This window comes from Heterocephalus glaber, unplaced genomic scaffold (genome assembly GCF_053883595.1).
Source record: "Heterocephalus glaber isolate CG9 unplaced genomic scaffold, H.glaber_assembly_v1.0 deba00001689, whole genome shotgun sequence".
NCBI lineage: Eukaryota > Metazoa > Chordata > Mammalia > Rodentia > Bathyergidae > Heterocephalus > Heterocephalus glaber.
In genome coordinates this window covers 382526-400821 of record NW_028258414.1, presented here as the reverse complement: position 1 = coordinate 400821, position 18296 = coordinate 382526, and the positions used below count along the sequence as shown (strand labels likewise).

At 37.0% G+C, this 18296-nt stretch overlaps 1 protein-coding gene across 23 annotated transcripts in view; it reads left to right on the top strand.

Moving 5' to 3' along the window:
- Nucleotides 1-18296, top strand: part of Znf280d (zinc finger protein 280D) — a 101160-nt gene that overhangs the window by 12478 nt on the left and 70386 nt on the right. For 9 of the 23 annotated variants that reach the window (XM_087199169.1, XM_087199172.1, XM_087199167.1 and 6 more), the window contains 5 exons: nt 6568-6678; nt 6961-7008; nt 7233-7301; nt 10869-10979; nt 12998-13147. In XM_087199169.1, coding sequence (XP_087055295.1) covers nt 13009-13147 — 139 coding nt within the window. In that variant the 5' untranslated portion in view covers nt 6568-6678; nt 6961-7008; nt 7233-7301; nt 10869-10979; nt 12998-13008. Of the gene's footprint in view, nt 1-6567; nt 6679-6960; nt 7009-7232; nt 7302-8504; nt 8692-10868; nt 10980-12997; nt 13148-18296 lie in introns of all 23 variants that reach the window. The other 14 variants (XM_087199175.1, XM_087199176.1, XM_087199174.1 and 11 more) reach the window with 8 other exon arrangements.

The following is an 18296-nucleotide window of genomic DNA, read 5'->3' as shown; positions in this document are numbered from 1 at the left end:
TTAAAGCTGTATTCATTTGAGATTAGAAGTCTGAAATTACCAGCCTTTTGTTTCAGTATGCTATTATGGACAAAAGATTAAAGAGTTGTTTATAAAATGAAATAGACATAAACCAAAGCTTTAAAGTCACTAGAATGACTGAAACACTTACTTTCTTGGGAAATTTGTGAGGTGGGGGAGTGTGACAGATCAGATCATTACTGAACCAATGATCTTATGTTATCTAAGTCAGTTTCCAGAAAAACTGTCTTAAATTATAAGTGTATAAGCAAAATTGTTGAGTGTTTAATGTCTATATAGCACTTTTTTTTGTTTGTTTCTTTTTTTTTTTGGCACCGGGGATTGAACTTGGGACCTTGGGCTTGCAAGGCAGGCGCCAGAACCACTGAGCTAAATCCCTGGCCCTATATAGCATTTTAATTTATGAGCTAGTTGATTTTTGTGTTTGTATGCAATGTGTATAAATAATGGAATATAAATTTTCACTATTCAGATTTATTCTATTAGCTTTATCATCTGTATTTTCCCCTTTATGTTAAATTGAACATATATGGTTTTGGTGTTGTCCGTTACTTGGCAAAACATTATTATTATTTTTTAAAATAGTAACAAAGTTTTATTAGAGGAGAGAAAAGAAACAGGCTCTGCAGAGCTTGGGCCAAGTAAAAGCAGGAAAAGAAGTATACCCTACAATGTGAGGGTGGGCCATCTATGCAAGAGAGAACAAAAACTCAATGTGAACTGTCCTTTTTGTAACATCCTCTCTTCAAGCTGGCATCAGGTCTAAGCCATACTATTGAAAACCTTCCCAAGTTCCTGTGAGAGGTCCACATGCTGGGCTTGGGAACTATTCTGTGCACGTGTCCTGGAATTTTGTAATTAACAGTTCACACCCGCTTTCCATCCACCCTAATCTCCAGTCTCATTTCCTCCTGAAAGACACGTATCCTGGTAATTCTTTATAGTGTGCTAAGGGAGTGGAGGTCTCTGGCTTCTATACCTTCTTTAGGCTGGAAGAGGTTGTAGGCTGGGGATTATGTGCTCTCCAATTACCTTGGGGTGTTATAGCTCACTGGCTAAGTTGAAGAAGAAAACTTGTCAGAAGACAATCAGAAAAGAGTGACTATTCCCATCCAATTCGGTTTGCAAGCAGAATCGTAGAAAGAATTAAGTTCGTGAACCGAGGTATCACTGTACTTTAAGGCAGTAAAGAGAAACACCTCTAAAAATCCTGAGTTGGTTCCACCACCTGCCTTGCAAGCGCAAGGTCCCAAGTTCAATCCCCGGTACCAAAAAAAAAAAAAAAATCTGAAGAGTAAGGATCATTCTACCTTTGACTCAGTCTCTTGAGTTAAGCTTTACTTAACTGTTCTTTTGTTTTGCTTAGACCACCAGGCATATGTTTCTAAATTACTTATATTTTGTGAGAAGAAACAAAGAAGGAATCTAGAAATAAACATGGTGGTTGCTGACCCGAACAGTGCCCAGCCATCTGACAAGAGAAGATGGTGACCCTGACTAACATAGCACCCTGAAAAAGAAACAGCGCAGACGAGACTTTGAGCACAAAAGGGAGTTAACTGAGGTAGCTGGCTACTTAGGCAGGCTACTAAGTTACCAATGGCTATTTTTTTCCCCCTAGAACAAGAAGGCTGAGCATAATATCCTGGAGAACAGAAACATGAGTTCCAAAAGGCATTTTAGAGAGAAACAAACAAACAAAAAATGTGCTACAAGGTCCTTACCTGCTCTCCTGGCTGGCTAAACCAAATATGTTACCGGATTTTGGGGTGTTGGAGTCTCCTTCTGGAGGTGGTTTCTAGGTTCTTTCTGTCCCAAGCAAAGAATTGTTAAGACAAGTGTAAACGGTAGCAAAATTTTGTTGGTGGTGGGAAAAGAAACAAACTGCAGAGCAAGTTGGGTCCAAGGAAAAGTAGGAAAAGAAGTACCCCCTATACTCAGAGGGTGGGCTATCCATGTATGAGAGAATACAGTGGCCAACATAACTTTTATGATTGGAGAACCCCACCCCAAATTAACTTTATAATGTGATTTTTTTGGATTATTTGAACACCTTGAATTTATGGGAACTGGGAAGATAGGGAACTTAACCATTCACCATATTCGTCATGTTCACTTTTGTAGTCTACGTACCAGCCACTAATATATTTTAAACTTTTAAAATAGAAATTCAAATACCGAGGTGCATGAAAAATGAAATAATGTTTTTAATTCAAATGGCACAAGCTAGTTCCACTGTTAACTTTTGTATGCTGGTAGTTTTGACTTAGAGACTTGTTTTATTCTAGTAGATTAATAGTATATTATTACTGCTACTATATTTCCCCGATAATAAGACAGGATCTTATATTAATTTTGGTTCCAAAAGATACAGTAGGGTTTGTTTTCAAAGGATGTTTTAGTTTTGCATGTACAGTGATTACATTTATTCATGTTCAACAATCTATACTTATTCACGTATTCATATATACAATCATGATGGCCCATACCTGTAATCCCAGCACTCAGGAGGCTGAGGCCGAAGGATTGCTGAGAGTTTGAAGCCAGCCTAGGCTACAGAGTGAGTTCAAGGCCAGCCTAAATTGCATAGCAAGACCCTGTCTCAAAAAACCAAAAACCGAAAACAAAAACAAAAAAAATCCTCTTTTTAAAAGATGAAAATATGACAGAATAAATTTGATAGCTACATTATACAAGGTATATTTGCAAAGCTAAAATTTCATTATGAGAAAGTTGTAGCCAGGCATGGTGGCCCACACCTGTAATCCCAGCACTCGGGAGGCTGAGGCAGGAGGATCACCATGAGTTCCAATGCCAGCCACGGCTACATAGTGAGTTCAGTACAAAGTGAGACCTTGTCCCAAAAAGAAAAAAAAAAAAAAAAAGAAATTCTCCTGTAATGAAGGTTTTATATAACAAAATGATTTCTAAATGCTCATCTGATTGTTTGTAAATCTCAGTATGATAATTTAGAAAAAGCTGGCAGAGATAATGCCATGTTAACAGCCTTAAAGATTGAAATCATTAAGATCCCTGAAAATAGCTACAACAAAAATTAGTCATGAGAAGCATTTTTATAAGATGTAGTTGATTAAAACTTTGCTGTAACCATTGCTAAGAGCTTAGTGAAATTTCTAAATGTTAATAAGATCTTGCATGTTAAAAAAAATTTAGAGTCAACATTACCATTGGTTTCTAAAAATTTTAAGGTATAATTTTAAATACATGAAAGGTAAAACTAAAAATCATGAAATAGGAATTAACACTTACGTGGCCAGGCTCCAAAAAAGAATGGATTATATTTTTGAAGGATTCAGTTAAATTGAAATCCCCCCTCCAAAGTCGATTAAACATGTGCATGAAATCTGTACTTGATTTAGTAGCTAAAATAGAGTTTTCTTTATCTACCTATTTTAGAGCTAACTCTGAGTTGCAGAAGCAAGAGTTTTTTTGGAGCTGTGAAATCCTCATTGCATATTTGCAGCATATTCTATTTCTTTGGCATCTGATTTACTCTTTCATAGAATTCTATGACTTACCACCAAATTCTGAAGCATTTGCCATAGATATTTTATATGATCACTTAGTGGAAATAAATGAGTCCTATAGGCCGTGTAAATGTGATTCTTAAAAATTTTTTGTAGTCTTGGTACTGGTAGGTCCTTAATGTTAAACAGAAATTATCATGTACTTAACTATGACATAAGCATCACACTGATTGAAGTTTAGGGACAAGCTACAACTATTTAATTGACTTAAAGAGGTTTAAATAGGGAGACCTCATAATTAGGAGAATTTAGTTAAACAGGAGATTCATTAAGAGTTTCCTTCGGAAGCAATTCATGTATTTATATAATAACTTCTGAAGTTGAAAGTAGACTAATTCAGTTCAAGTCATTTGAAAGTAGAAAAAAGAAAATTTGCTTTTATTAGTTTAAGGATAAAGAGAATATGAAGATTGAATTAGGTTTACATTTCCAATGTCTTAATTTTCGACTTGATTTTTTTTGTAACTAAATTTTTAAAAAGCTTGCTTGTTTTGTAAAATTTATCCTGTTGTGTGTTCATAGGAATCCACATATCAAATTCTTTTTTTTTTTCTTAAATTCTTTTGTGGGTACATTTTAGCTATATAATATGTTTACATTTATCATTGGGTGCTTGTACCTATACATGATGTATCTTGGTTCTTATATTTTCCCCATTATCTGTGCGCCCTTCCCTATTTACATAGACTTCATTTCCTTTTTTTTTTCTTTTATCATAATTTTTCCTTTCCCTTCTTTGCTTTTCCCTTCCCCTCCTACCACCCCTACCCCTCTGGACCTTTTCTTCCTATTTCAAATTATCAATTATTCATTTTAATAATTTTAAACTTTATTTACCCTTTCAGTTTCTCACACTAGAGAAACTATTCAGTATTTATACGTGTGTCTTATTTATTTCACTTGAGTATGTCCTCAATATGCATCCATTTAGCTATAAATGTTCCTAATTTCTCGTTCTTTATGGCTGAGTAGTACTCCATTTTATAAAAAAACCACATCTTCTTTATCTGGTTTCCACTTGATGGGCACTTGGGCTGTTTCCATGCTTTAGCTATTACAAACTGTGCCACTATAAACATAGGTGTACATATATCACTGTGGTATGATTCTTTTAATTCTTTGGGGAAGATACCCAGCAGGGGAATAGCTGGGTCAAATGGAACCTCTAGTCCTAGTTCTTTGAGCTATCTCCACAATGATTTCCATAGTGGTTGCACCAGTCTGCACTCCCACCAATAATGGAGAAGGGTTCCTTTCTCCCCACAACCCCACCAGCCTTTGTTATTGGTTGATTTCTTGATAGCAGCCATGCTTTCTGGGGTGAGGTGGAATCTCAGTGCTGTTTTCATCTGCATCTCTCAAATGACCAGTGATGTTGAACATTTTTTCATATGTTTATTTTCTGCTTTTACTTCTTTGTCTGAGAAATGTCTGTTCATTTCACTTGCCCATTTTTGAATTGGGTCTTTGAATTTGGGGGTTCTGATTTTTTTCAGTTCTTTATATATTCTAGGTAGTAGTCCTTTATCTAAGGTACAGCTGCTACAAAATTTTTCCCACATTGTAGGTTGTCTCTTAGCTCTGTTGGTGGTTTCTCTTGCAATGCAGAAGCTTTTTAATAAGATGAGATCCCAGTTTTTGATTCTTTGTGCTAGTTCCGGTGGTACTGAGGTTTTGTTCATAAAGTCTTTCCCTATGCCAATGTCTTCAAGAATTCTACCTAACTTACCTTCCTTCAAGTTTAGTGTTTTTGTCTTAATATTTAGATCTTTAATCTACTTCGATCTTAGTTTAGTGCATGGTGATAGGTATGGGTCAAGTTTTAGTCTTTGGCAGGTTGAAATCCAGTTTTTCCAACACCATTTATTCAATAGGCTTTCTTCCAATGAGGGTGGTTGGCTCCTTTGTCAAAGATGAGGAGGCTGAGTATGTCTGGACTTGTTTCTGCATCTTCTAATCTATTCCACTGATCCTCAGGTCTTTTTCTTTGCCAGTACCATGCTGTTTTTATCACAGTAGCTTTGTAGTATAGTTTCAAGTTGGGGATTGTGATACCCCTTGCCATGACTCTGTTGCCCAGAATTGCTTTTGCTATTCTAGGTCTCTTCTGGTTCCAAATGAATTTTTGGATTGTTTTCTCTAGTTCTGTGAAGTATATTGTTGGAATTTCAATCTGCATTGCATTAAATCTACATAGTAGTTTTGGAAATATGGCCATTTTCACTATATTGGTTCTTCCTACCCAGTAACAAGGGAGGTCTTTCCATTTTTCTATATCCTCCTCGATCTCCTTTTTCAGAGTGCTGTAGTTTTCAGTGTAGAGGCCTTTTGCTTCCTTGTTAGATTGATTCCTAGATATTTCATTTTTTGGGATGCTTTTGTAAAAGGGATTGTTGTCCTAATTCTCTCTCAGCACATATCAAATTCTTGGTTCAAATAAAGCAATTCTTTTGTGTGTTTTTAAAATAGTGTTTATTGTAATACTATTTTTAAAAAGACTTACTTATCTTTGTTTTTCCCTAGACTTTAGCATGTCTCCTTCCATACAGAAGACCATGAGTTGTTATATTTTGAATGAATTAATCTAAGGTGAAATATATCCAACTAATTTTCTGTTCTTTGTCAGTTGAATTGATTTAAAAGAAACAAAGCAAAACTAGAAAAATGGCTGAGGCAGAAAGATCACAAATTCAAGCCCAGCCTAGATAAGTTAGTATTTTAATGAGACTGTTTCTCAAAATTTAAAAAGGGCATGTGTGAAGGCCTTGGGTTCAGTCTACAGGACCACCAGCTCACACACACAAGCTAGAAAAAGAATAAACTAACACACATTTAAAATTGTCTTTCTTACAGAAATAATCACATATCTGAAATGTGAAGAGTAGATAACACTTAAAGACTAATGTCACTTAGCACTTGAGAAGTCAGATTTATTAAAATAATACTAATTAATGAGGCAATTGCTCATTTTTGTAATTTTTTTTTTTTTTTTTTTGAGAAATGGTTTCACTATGTGGTTCAGGCTGGCCTTGAGCTCCTGTATATCCTTGAGCTGCCTTGAACTTGCAGTGCTCCTCCTGCCTCAGCCTCCTGAGCGCTAGGATAACAGGTATGTGCCACCAAGCCTGGCTTGAAAGGATATTTTTAAAAAATTACTTTTTATTTAACAATTCATCAGATTTTCTAAAGTAGTAAGTGCTTGATACAACCGTTCTATTTGTTAAATTTATGTTTATTAAGGTATGAACCAGTTATGTAAAATGAGTTATATGTATGTATCAAACATATTCAACTTAAAAATTGACCTTATTAGAGGAAAAAAACATAAATATATATATCTACATTTAATTTAATGAAATCTGCTCTAATGGTAGATATCATCATTTCATAGGAAAGAAAACTGAGGCATAACTTAACTACGTTGTCTTGGAGTCCCATGGTGAGTTTAAAGATCTGAACTCCATCCAGAGTGTTTCTTGTTTTTTTTGTTGTTGTTGTTTTGTTTGGTACTGGGGATTGAACTCTGGTCCTTGCGGTTGTGAGGCAGGCGCCGGAACCACTGAGCTAAATCCCAGGCCAAGTGTTTCTTTATAACAGTTTTCACTTTTCAATATTTAGTGTTACTTAAAGTGACTCATAAAACTTACTGATGTCATATGTCAGTACTTAGGTGATAATTTACAGAAAGTCAGCTCTGCAACTTGATGAGTGACGACCTCTTTCAACTAAAAAGTAAGTGTTGCTGCCGCTACGATTCTAGTATGTGTAGCTTTGTATAACTCTGCTTCAGGAGAATTACAGGTGGGCAATATTTTCTTAAACTACAATTGTTGAAGTAAAAAATGTTCTCATAAAAAAGTGAAGTAAAAGTAAAGTGTTTTCTCCGTATTCATACAGATAACTACTGTTTATCAGTTTGGTGTACGTGTTTTGTGCATAGAAAAAAATTATTTCTAAAAAATTATAAAAGTATTGTGTCTTTAAATTTTTTTTTAAACAATATATTCTATACCTGTTAACAATGGCAGGGCCCTGTTAAAAAGAATGAGGAAGATTTTCATATACTCTATTAGTTTGCTAGGACTGCCATAACAGAATACTACAGATAGGTGTTCTACACAATGGAAACTTATTTTTGTACAGTTCTTGAGGCTAGAAAGTGAAGGTTAACATATTTGTAGGGTTAGTTTCTTCTAAGGGGAATGAGAGGAGAGTTCCAGACTTTCTCTTTGGCTTGTAGATGGCCCTGCTCTTGAGTCTTCGTATGGTCTTCCTGTCCTGCAAGTCTGTCCTAATCTCTTTATCCATTAAGGATGCCAATCACTGGATTAGGCCACATGCTAGTAACCAGATTTTAACTTAATTATTTCTAAAGACCCTATCTCTAAATACAGTTACAATAAGAGTTAGTGAGGGTTAGGACTTAAACATAGGAATTCTTTTGGGGAAGCACAGTGTAGATTACTAATTTTTTAAATTTTTTTATTTTTTGAACCAGGGATCGAATTCAGGACCTTGTGTTTGACAGGCAGGTGGGGCACCATTGAGCTAAATCCCTGGCTCCCAGCACAGTATAGATTATAACATGCATTATCTGGCTTCACCTAGTTCATAGATTATATGCTGCGGGCCTACTGCCCATTGAATATTTAGGGAAGTGTACTTCCAGTGAGCTCAGTTTGGTTATGTAGACTTACAGAGTTAAGACACGTGAAGACTGGTAGGTAGTTTGAGATCATAAATGTTAAATTTTGAATTGCATAATACGGTCATTGTAGTTCAGAATTGAAAGTAAAAATATAATGGTTTCTTGAGGGAAGTAAAAATATAGTAGTTTATATAAGGTTTAGGAGAAGTAGGGAATTTACATTTTCTTGAGTCTGCTTGTTTGGTTTGGTTTGGCTTTTTGAGTCAGGGTCTCACTGTGTAATTCAGGCTGGCCTTGAAGTCACAATGAAGCCCAAGCTGGCCTTGAAGTCACAGGCAGTCCCCCTGCCTCAGCCTCCTGCTGGGATTAAAGATGTATGCCACCACCCTCAGTTCGGGTATCTGCTTGAAGTTGGATATTACACTTGGCATTTTGTTGAATCCATATAACACTTCTATTAGGTAAATATCATAGGTAAGTTCAAGTAATTTCTCCACTCACACAATTAGAACAGTGAAGTGAAGGTTTGAACTAAGTCCATGCTCTGGACTGGATGGTGAAAATTGTTTCAGTGAGGAGGAAGGCTATGCTAGGTAGAAGTAGTATAAATAATAGCTTTGAGGTACACAAAGAGGGTGGTATTTCAAGTACTGTATTTAAAATACACAAATGCTAAACTTTGAATTGTCAGTGAAAATTAGTACTTTGAAGGATCTGACTTGAAGAATTCTTGTCTAATTTGTAAAACAGTACAGTTTAGAAAAGAAATGGATCACTGAGTGGGCTTGGTGGTGCTCCTCTGTAATCCCAGTTCTCGTAGGTTGAGACAGGAGGATTGCCGCTAGTTCGAGGCCAGCCTGAAGTACAAAGCAAGACCCTGCCTTACCAAAAAAAAAAAAAAAAAAAAAGGAGAAATGTATCAGTTTGTGATGTTGATGACATTAGGGAAAATAGGAAGGTTTGTTTTTTTTTTTTTTTTTAAAGAGAGAATAGACTGTTAACATTTATATATTAGGTCAGAAAATGATTTGTGATGTAAAGAAGGAATTTTTAAAAAATTATGAAAGACTGGTAGTACAGGTCGAACATTAGGGGCGAGGAAGTCACTCCGCTCCACCCACTTGACTGTGGACCATTCTGTATACCCCCAGCCCAAAGGACATGCCCTCTTTCTCACCCTGAAACACGAAAGCCTGGTTTGTCTGTGTGGTGTGCAGTGTGCCTTTTCTATTGTTCTGGCACCATTTCCCTGCTCCTGATCACTAATAAATGTGGCTGCTTTTCTTTCACCATCGGGTGTACACTTTGTAATTCTTTGCTTGTCCTATACAAGAGCTTGGAATCTGTCCAATCTACACATGGTAACACTGTCTTAGTTACTTTCTTGTTGCTAGAACAAAGTACCAAACACCCACAAGTTAAAGGAGGAAAGATTTATTTCAGCTCACAGTTTGTAGAGGTTTCAGTTCATAGTGGACTGGTTCCAAGGCAGGGTGGCATGGCAGAGGGGCATGGCAGAGAAGAAACAATCCATAGCCTGGCATGTAGAAGGCTGTCATCTTCCTTCTGCTTTTGCTTTATTCCATCCTAGCTACAAGCTTATTGGTTGGTGCCACTCACACCCAAGGTGGATCTTCCTGCTTTAGGAAGTCCATCAGTACTCAGAACATGCTAAACCAGTCAGTGGGCTAATCCAGCCGTATCATGCACCCACAATCCAGTCACTCCCAAAGCCCAATCTATGAGGACATTTAGATAGAAGCAACACTGGCACCTAATTTGTTGAAGTATTTCTTTTGTGTGTTATTTCAAAGCATTATTTCAGTTAGTATCTTTTAAGATCATGGTAGAACAGTGTCCTAATTTTGAGTCAAGTAAAAATGGTAATACTTAGGTTAGTATAACAAAAAATTAACTTTACAAATGATGAATTAAAGATACTGTCTAAGCTAGAACCCTGGAGGTTTTTCTTTTTTTAGTCTCACTATCTCACTTCATATGTCTGCTTAAGAACCACTAGTATCCATCTCCACTGCCATATAGTTTAGACGTCCCATACTATTTCTCTTCCTTTCCCACCTTTCTTCCTCATTTTCCTCCTGCTTTTCCTGCTGCTGCTTCTCCATCACAACTGTAAGTAACATGTGCACATAATTTAAAAAGTTAAACAATCAAAAAAAAGTTAAATAATCAAAAGGGCTTTAAATACAGAGTTTTAAATGGTTTCCCAAGGAGTGCTTATATGCATATGTCTGTCTCTCTGTGATGTGTATTACATGATCATTTTTAATCATTTTCTTACAATGTTCTATCATTAAAGATGAATATATTAGCTTTCTTAAAGGTATCCCTTTCTCCCAAGTTTCTCCTGATCTACCTATATTCATAATATAGTTCTCAATGTTTGGTTCAGTTCATATTTGATGTTTTTGTTATGATGCCTGAAATAAAAATTGTCTATTAATGAGCATAGTAGTTTGCTAATATTGTTCATTAATGAGCATATAATATGTATAACTATATTAAGAGGATACCTCTCCTTTTTCTTTTTTATTATATAGTATGGCAATTAATTTTTACTTGGTAGTTTTATTAAAATCTATACTATATGCTTTAGTATCCTTTCTTTTTTTTTTTTTTTTTGGTACCAGGAATCAAACTCGGATCCTTGAGCTTGCGAGGCAGGTGGTGGAACCACTGAGCTAAATCCCCGGTCCTAGTATCCTTTCATTTTAGTTTTTCTACACAGTAAAACTTGTCAGGTAATCTAAAGTTTACTTTTTTTTTTCAATGCTGAGGTTTGAACCCAGGCCCTCTCACATGCTAGATAGTCTCCCTACCACTGAGCTGCATCCCCTGGTTGAAAAGTTTACTGTTGAATCTCTGCTCTCCTAGAGACACTGCCTCTAAAGTACTCTTATTGGATCCCATTTCTGCTGTTCTCTAGGCCTGCTGAATTTCTACTACCCTGGGACTTTGTGTTATGCATCTTATGTCTTCTTTGTCCATTAATTCTTAGGTTTTGGAGGATTCTATAGTAGCTTCCTAAGAAATAAAAAATTTTTTCTTCATACTTGGTGAAAATTTTGTTTTGTTTTGTTTTGTTTTTTGGTACCGGGGATCGAACTCAGGTCTTTGCGCTTGCGCAGCAGGCGACGAAAGCACTGAGCTAAATCCCCAGCCCTACTTGGTGAAAAATTTGACTGGGTCTCTTAATTACTTTTTGTGTTGCTGAAACAAAATCCTCAGCTCCTGAGGTTAAGGGAGGAAAGGTTTATTTTGGCATATAGTTTGTAGAGGTTCCAGTTCATAGTTGGCTGGCTCCAAGGTGGGGTGGCATGGCAGAGGGACATCACAGAGGAGAAAAAGTTCACAGCAGGCAGAAGGCAGTAAAGCAGTGAATTAGTGGAGAAACAGCAGCAGCAGCCTGCCTCTCCCTTTTATCCCTTCCATGCTACCAGCCCTTTTGGTGGTGCCATCCATATCCAGTGCGGGCCTTCCCATTATCCACACCCTTAGAACTATGCCAAACCAGTCAGTGGACTACTTTAGTAATCACATATCCTTAATCCCAGCATCACATTCTCAATCCCAGTCACACACCCTAGGTCCAGCCAGCCGCCTCTGAAAAACCCCACTCATGACTGCATGAGGCTTTACTGAGACATCAGGACGCAAGCCATATAGCACATAACAGATGGATATGTTCTTCTATCTAGGAAATTTTCTTGCATTATTTCTTTGATAATGTACCTCTACCTTTTTTTCTTTTTTTTTTGTTTCCGGGGATTGAACTCGGGTCCTTGTGCTTGCGTAGGAGGCGTCGAAACCACTGAGCTATATCCCTGGCCTCCTCTACCTTTTTCTTTTTCCTCTATTCGTCTGTAAATTTATTGAATGTCGTACTTTTAAAATTAATTTTCTAACTATCTTGTCTTCTCTTTTTAGTTTATGTATTTCTTTCTTTTAGTCCCAGCTTTGAGGACTTTTATTTAACTTAGTATTTGATTTTTTTTTTTTTAACTGCATTTAAAATTTTTGGCTATCTTGTTTTGGATCCTGCACTTTTTTCTGAATATTACTTTTTATAATACTTATTCTTATCTTATTAATTTTCACTTTCTTGTCCATGTATTTTTCTTCCTTAGAATACTTTCATCCGTTTTATTGGAGTTTTTGGTATTTTAGATAGGTTTTCCTAAAATTCCTCCTGCTTATTGTTTGTCCAGCCATATTTAAGATTGAGGCACTAACTGTTTTGATTGTTTTATTCAGGTGAGAAATAATGTAACTTGCCCTAGATTTGCCTCACTCGTTGCCTGTACTTTAGCTCCTCAACCCTGCTTTATTGTGTGCCTGGCATTCCTGAATATGGTTCATTAATTTTGATTTGTTTACCACCTGTTGATTCTTAGTCTGCCTTCCTTTTTAAAGACCTTTTTAAAAGATAATGGTCTCAAAGAGATAATCATATTTTAGGTGTGTGTCTGAAACACACTTTGACTAGATTGACTGTTCCGAGATTCTCTGTTCACTGTAAATACTGTCATCGATGGTTGATTGACCTGTCTGTCTGTCTCTACCTATCTATCTACCTATCTAAATTTTACTAGTTTATATCGTGGTAAGATGAGTTTCTTACTATTGCTACCATGACCTGTAAATATCAATTCAAAAATTGCTATTAGGATTATTCAAGTAGGTCTTCAATATCATACTATGTATTACAAAAATGTTTTTACCTTTTGAAACTAAGGTTTGTTTTCTCTTTGAAAATTAGATAATTCAAAAATGGCAGAACTCTTTATGGAATGTGAGGAAGAAGAGCTGGAACCATGGCAGAAGAAAGTAAAAGAAGTTGATGATGATGATGATGATGATGAGCCAATCTTTGTTGGGGAGATAGCAAGTTCAAAACCAGCAATTTCAAGTAAGCATTTATTTTTAGAGAAGGCAAATTTTATAAGGTATCATTTTTAGTGGAAAACTTGTGAACTGTTACATGTACTTGACATTCTTATTCTGTTGAAAGGAGTTAGGGATAAGAGACTGAGTAGGAGGCTAGTAAGAACTTGACAGTGAGGATGAGGACTTGAGAAAGGTTAGAGGTTAAATACTAGATGTGTGAAAAGAGAAGGGAAGGGGCCAGGGATTTAGCTCAGTGGTTTTGCTGCCTGCTGCACAAGCGCAAGGACCCGAGTTCAATCCCCGGTACCAAAAAAAAAAAAAAGTGAACTTGGATTAGCTGGTAACATTGGAAGTTTTCTGAGATTAGAAAATAAAAATTTAGTAGAGCTGAGTAACCTGTTTATATGTTCATTTTTCTTTTTTTCCCACTTAAACACAGAAGTAGAGGGAAGGATTTGGAATTCTTAGCTTAAAATTTTGGAATGTACTATGTAAGTTTGTATTAGTCTCAGATGAGAGTTCTCATATCCACACCTCATTGTGGTGTCATCCGCACAAATATACATCTACCGAATGTATAGGCAATGAATGATGACACCATCTCTGACCTGTGTACTAATGGGCTGTAGCTTCTAACCACAGCAGTCTTTAGCAGCTCATATTTCTGTTCATGAAAGAGAAGGCATTGCCTATAGGTACTATACTTTAATGGTGTAACAGTTAGCACACTTAAATTTTGGGGGCTTGCTAGTAAAACAACCTCTTTTGGATTATGTTTTAGTTACTTTTCTCTTGTTGCTGAGACAAAATGCCTGGCACCAAAAGTTAAAGGGGAAAGGGTTTATTTGGTTTACAGTTCATAGAAGTTTCAGTCCTTAATCAGCAGGCTCCAAGGCAGGGTGACAGAGGGCCAACAGTTCATGGCAGCAGAATGCAGGAAAAGCAACAAGGGGCTTTAACAGTGTATTTCTCCTCCTTTTATCTTATTCAGACTACCAGGATTTGGGCGGTGCTAAACCAATCACTCATGTGTAGTGGTTTAGTAGTCACACACCCTGAGTCCTAGCATCACACACTCTAGATTCACCCACCTATGACTCCATGAATCTTTGGCGGGGACATCTAGACCCAAACCAGAACAGATTATTAGCTTTCAGTTAGAGTAATTGGACTTGACATTGTTACATTGTTAAAGCAAAGATATTGTTATTTATTAAAATGGTCATTCAAAAATGTCTAAAGTCTGGAGGGAAAATGTACACATTTTAAGGAGAAAGAGAAAATAAATCCTTACCCATTTTATTTGAAGCCAGGAGAATTTACTGAAGAATGTTATGTACCCAGAATATTAGTATTTTCTTACCAATGGCAGTGGTTAAACATATGATTAAGAGACTACTTTAAAGTTTATAAAAATTTTAGCCTAATTCTTGCTCCTGTTGCTTTTAAGCTGGAATGGCATTTTAATTCAGTTTTATCACTGGAGAAGTAATTTAACCAATTGAATTTTCAATAGTAATTCCATTGGCAGATTGTTATTCTCTCATGGAGTTGAGTACCTCTTAGATTATAAAATGAATTTGGCCTGACTGTATGCAAGTTGGTGATAGTAGTAGAACATAAGATTATATTGTCTTGATTATTGTATCCTAGCCACTGATTATCTTATCTTATGTTGGAGTATTGGAGAATTTTTATTCAACATCCCTTATTGAAAATATGACAGTTAAGACTCAAATTAATACTGATTGCAGATGACTGTTAACAGTATTCAACTAGAACAGTGTAAATTAGTTTTAAAATAATTCTCTCAGAAAGGGATTGACCTCTAGTAGGATTTCTTTTCTGAACTGTAAAAATAAAAAAATTTAAATGATTTTGTTGTGGTTTTATATGGAACCCATAACATTTTAATATAAGGATATGAGTTAAATGGTTGTATAGAACTGCCAGAAAGGAGGTGTTATGGTTTGGGTCTAGATGTTCTCCCAAAGCCTCATGCAGTCATAGGTGGCTACATCTAGAGTGTGTGATGCTTGAATTAAGGGTATGTGATTACTAAATCAGTACACTGATTGTTTTGGCACCTCCCTAATCCTGTTGTCTGGTTACAATATAAGAGACAGAAAGAGGCTTGTCTTCTCCCTTGTTACTTTTGCTGTCTTCCACCGTCATTAACTGTTGCTGTCTTCCATATACCATCCTGCTTTGGAGCCAGCCAGTTATGGATTGAAACTTCTACAGACTGTGAGCTAAATAAACTTTTCCTCCTTTAACTTTGGGTGTCGGGTATTTTGTATTTTATCAGCAATGAGAGAAAAGTAACTTAACACAGAATTTGGTACCAGAGAAGTGGGCTCGTTGCTGTGACTGTAGCTGATCATGTGGTTCAGGAGCTTTTGGGACTGGCTTGTGGAAAGAGTTTGGAAAAGGTTCAAAGATGCCAGCTCAAAAACTGTAACACCTTAAGCTGTACTTGATGGGTGATTCTGGTCAGAGCTCAGAAGACCAGAATGGTGATAGAAAAGTTGCCGGTAAAGACAAGGCTTGGATGGTTTCTTCTGGAAAGAAGGACTACACTGGTTGTTGGACTCCAGACAATGTGTATTATGGCTTGGCAGAAAGTTTTGTCTGCATTTTGCTTGTGTCCAGAGACTTTGCCTGAGACTTGAGGTTAGGGGCAGTAGACAAATTAACCTCACAGAAGAAATTTCAAGGCAGTCAAATATTGAGGTGGTGGCATGGCTACTGTTGGGGGCTTTTAGCCAGATTTATGTTGAGAATCAAGAGCAAAGAGCCCAGCAGAATGATTCAAAACATTTTGAGTTTGGCCAGAAAGGAAGCTCCAATAAAGCTGTGGACAGCAGAGATAGAGCAGAAGAGATCTTCATTGCTGAGAAGGAACAGAATAGAAAAGATGGCCTGAGGGCATTAGAAAAAAGCAGCAGGACTCCACTCTTTGCAGCCTCAAAATTGCAAAAGTGAAAGGCTTTGCTTTCAGAAGGGAGCCCCAGAGCACCATGTTCCAGAATGGCAGCACCCTAAAGAATTTGTTCCTCCGTATTGGAGTTAGTGTGCTCAGCGATCCAGGCACTCAACTCTTACAGCCAAGAGAGGGGAAACTAGCTACTGCTCCAGCTGGCAGCAGACCTGGGCATCCTCCATGTGGTGCTGGTTTTAGGTGCAGGCAGAATGAAAAGAGTTGTGGGGTCAGGAAGGCTTCCACCCAGATTTCAGAAGAAGTCCTGGAGGCTGGGCAGTGTGGCCCTGAGAAGGGCAGTGTGTGAAGCTGTGAGTGTGAGGCCAAAAGTGCAGTGGAGACCCCAGAAGTGTGGCGAAGCCAGGAGTGTGGATTGTCTGAGGAAAGCTACAAGGAAGGTGCAGAGCTGGCCCAAGAGAAAAGCTATGGGAACTACAGCTATCTGCAGTGCTACAGGGGCAGAGCCACCCAAGCCCTTTGTCATTCACAACTTGCCACAGATTGCCTTGGATACTGCACATGGAACTACTGGACTTAATGTTTGCCCTGCTGGATTTTGGACTTGCTTTGGTTCCATTCTTTGTATCTCCCTGTTTGTACCTTTTGGAATGGGAATGTCTGTCTTATGCCATTGAATATTGGAAGGATTTAACTTTCTTTTCATTTGTACAGGGGCTCACAGCTAAGAGTTTGACTTAAATCTCAGAGGAGACTTGGGACTTGGACTTTTCAGCAATGCTGAAACTGTTAGGACTTCGGCAACTTTTAGAGATGGACTAAATGCCTTTTCTTTTGGTTTTTTCTGGTACCAGGGATTGAACTCAGGATATTTCGCTTGTGAGACAGGCGCAGTGCCACTGCACCAAATCCCTTAAATGCCTTTTGCATAGAGGGACATGCATGGGTCTTTGGGGGGACCAGGGATGGAATGTTATGGTTTTTATGTCTAGATGTCCCCCTACAACCTCATGCGGTCATAGGTGGCTGAATCTAGTGTGTGATGCTGAGATTAAGGGTATGTGATTACTAAATCAGTACACTGGTTTGGCACCTCCCTATTCCCATAGCCTGGATACAGTATTGTCTTCTCCCTCATTGCTTTTGCTGTCCTCTGCTGCCATTAACTCTTGCCCACTTCCATGTGCCACCCTACCATGGAGTCAGGCGATTATGGAACCTCTACAAACTGTGAGCTAAATAAACCTTTTCTCATATAACTGGGTATCGGGTATTTTGTCTCAGCAACGAGAGAAAAGTAACATAAAGGGAGGAACTTCTGTTTTGTACATTACAGTAACTAAAAATACTAGAGCCAAAGTTCTTTGGTTTGAGTAAATATCTAATCTTGAATATCTTGACATTATCAGAAAGCAGGTGTACTTTTATGTGAACCTTTATAGATTAGGTGGGATCTAGTTCTTTTTAAAAAGTTCTTAATTTTGTTAGTACATGTTTGTAGTACATAATTTACATTCATTGTGGGGCACTGCATACAGCATCTAGTTCTTTTCTACTATGAAAGAAAAAATTTATAAAGTTTGGAGCTTTTTTCATTTTTGGCACTTTTAAACTTTTTCTTGTCCTCATTCTTCTGATTTTAGTTGGTTACTAAAAAAGCCAAAAGTTAGAGTTCATTTATGTGCAGGAGTGAAAACTTAGTAAACTGTTACTCAAAATCATGTCAGGCTTAGATTGACTTCTGATGTAATTATAGATCTGAAATTTCTTACAAGATACTCTAGACTCTAGAAAACTGTAAGTTCACTTTAGTCCATAATCCTTGATAGTTCCCCTTTCAGAATGCAAAAGTAATGATAGATTAATGAGATTTTCTAAAATGAAATTTAAAGGTGTTTAGAGGTATGAATGAAATATGGAGGTTTAGTAAGGCAATGATTTTGAGTGATAGGAACCCAAGTGAGTGTATAAGACCGTCACCCTTCAAAGAAAGCTTGCATATATATGTGTTTGGAAAATTTTACTGATATGTGAACTCTGTCGTACAGATTGTTTTGATATCTCAAATTTATCATTGTTTTTCTTCTGGCTTTGGAATTTGAGTTGCAATGAGAAAGACTGATTATTCTATGAAATAGTTAAAGCCTTACCTATAATGTTTTCTTACATAAATGTGTAAAATTAACTCTATTCTTAAATTAGTGATAACATTCCTTCCAGGTATCTGTTTTTA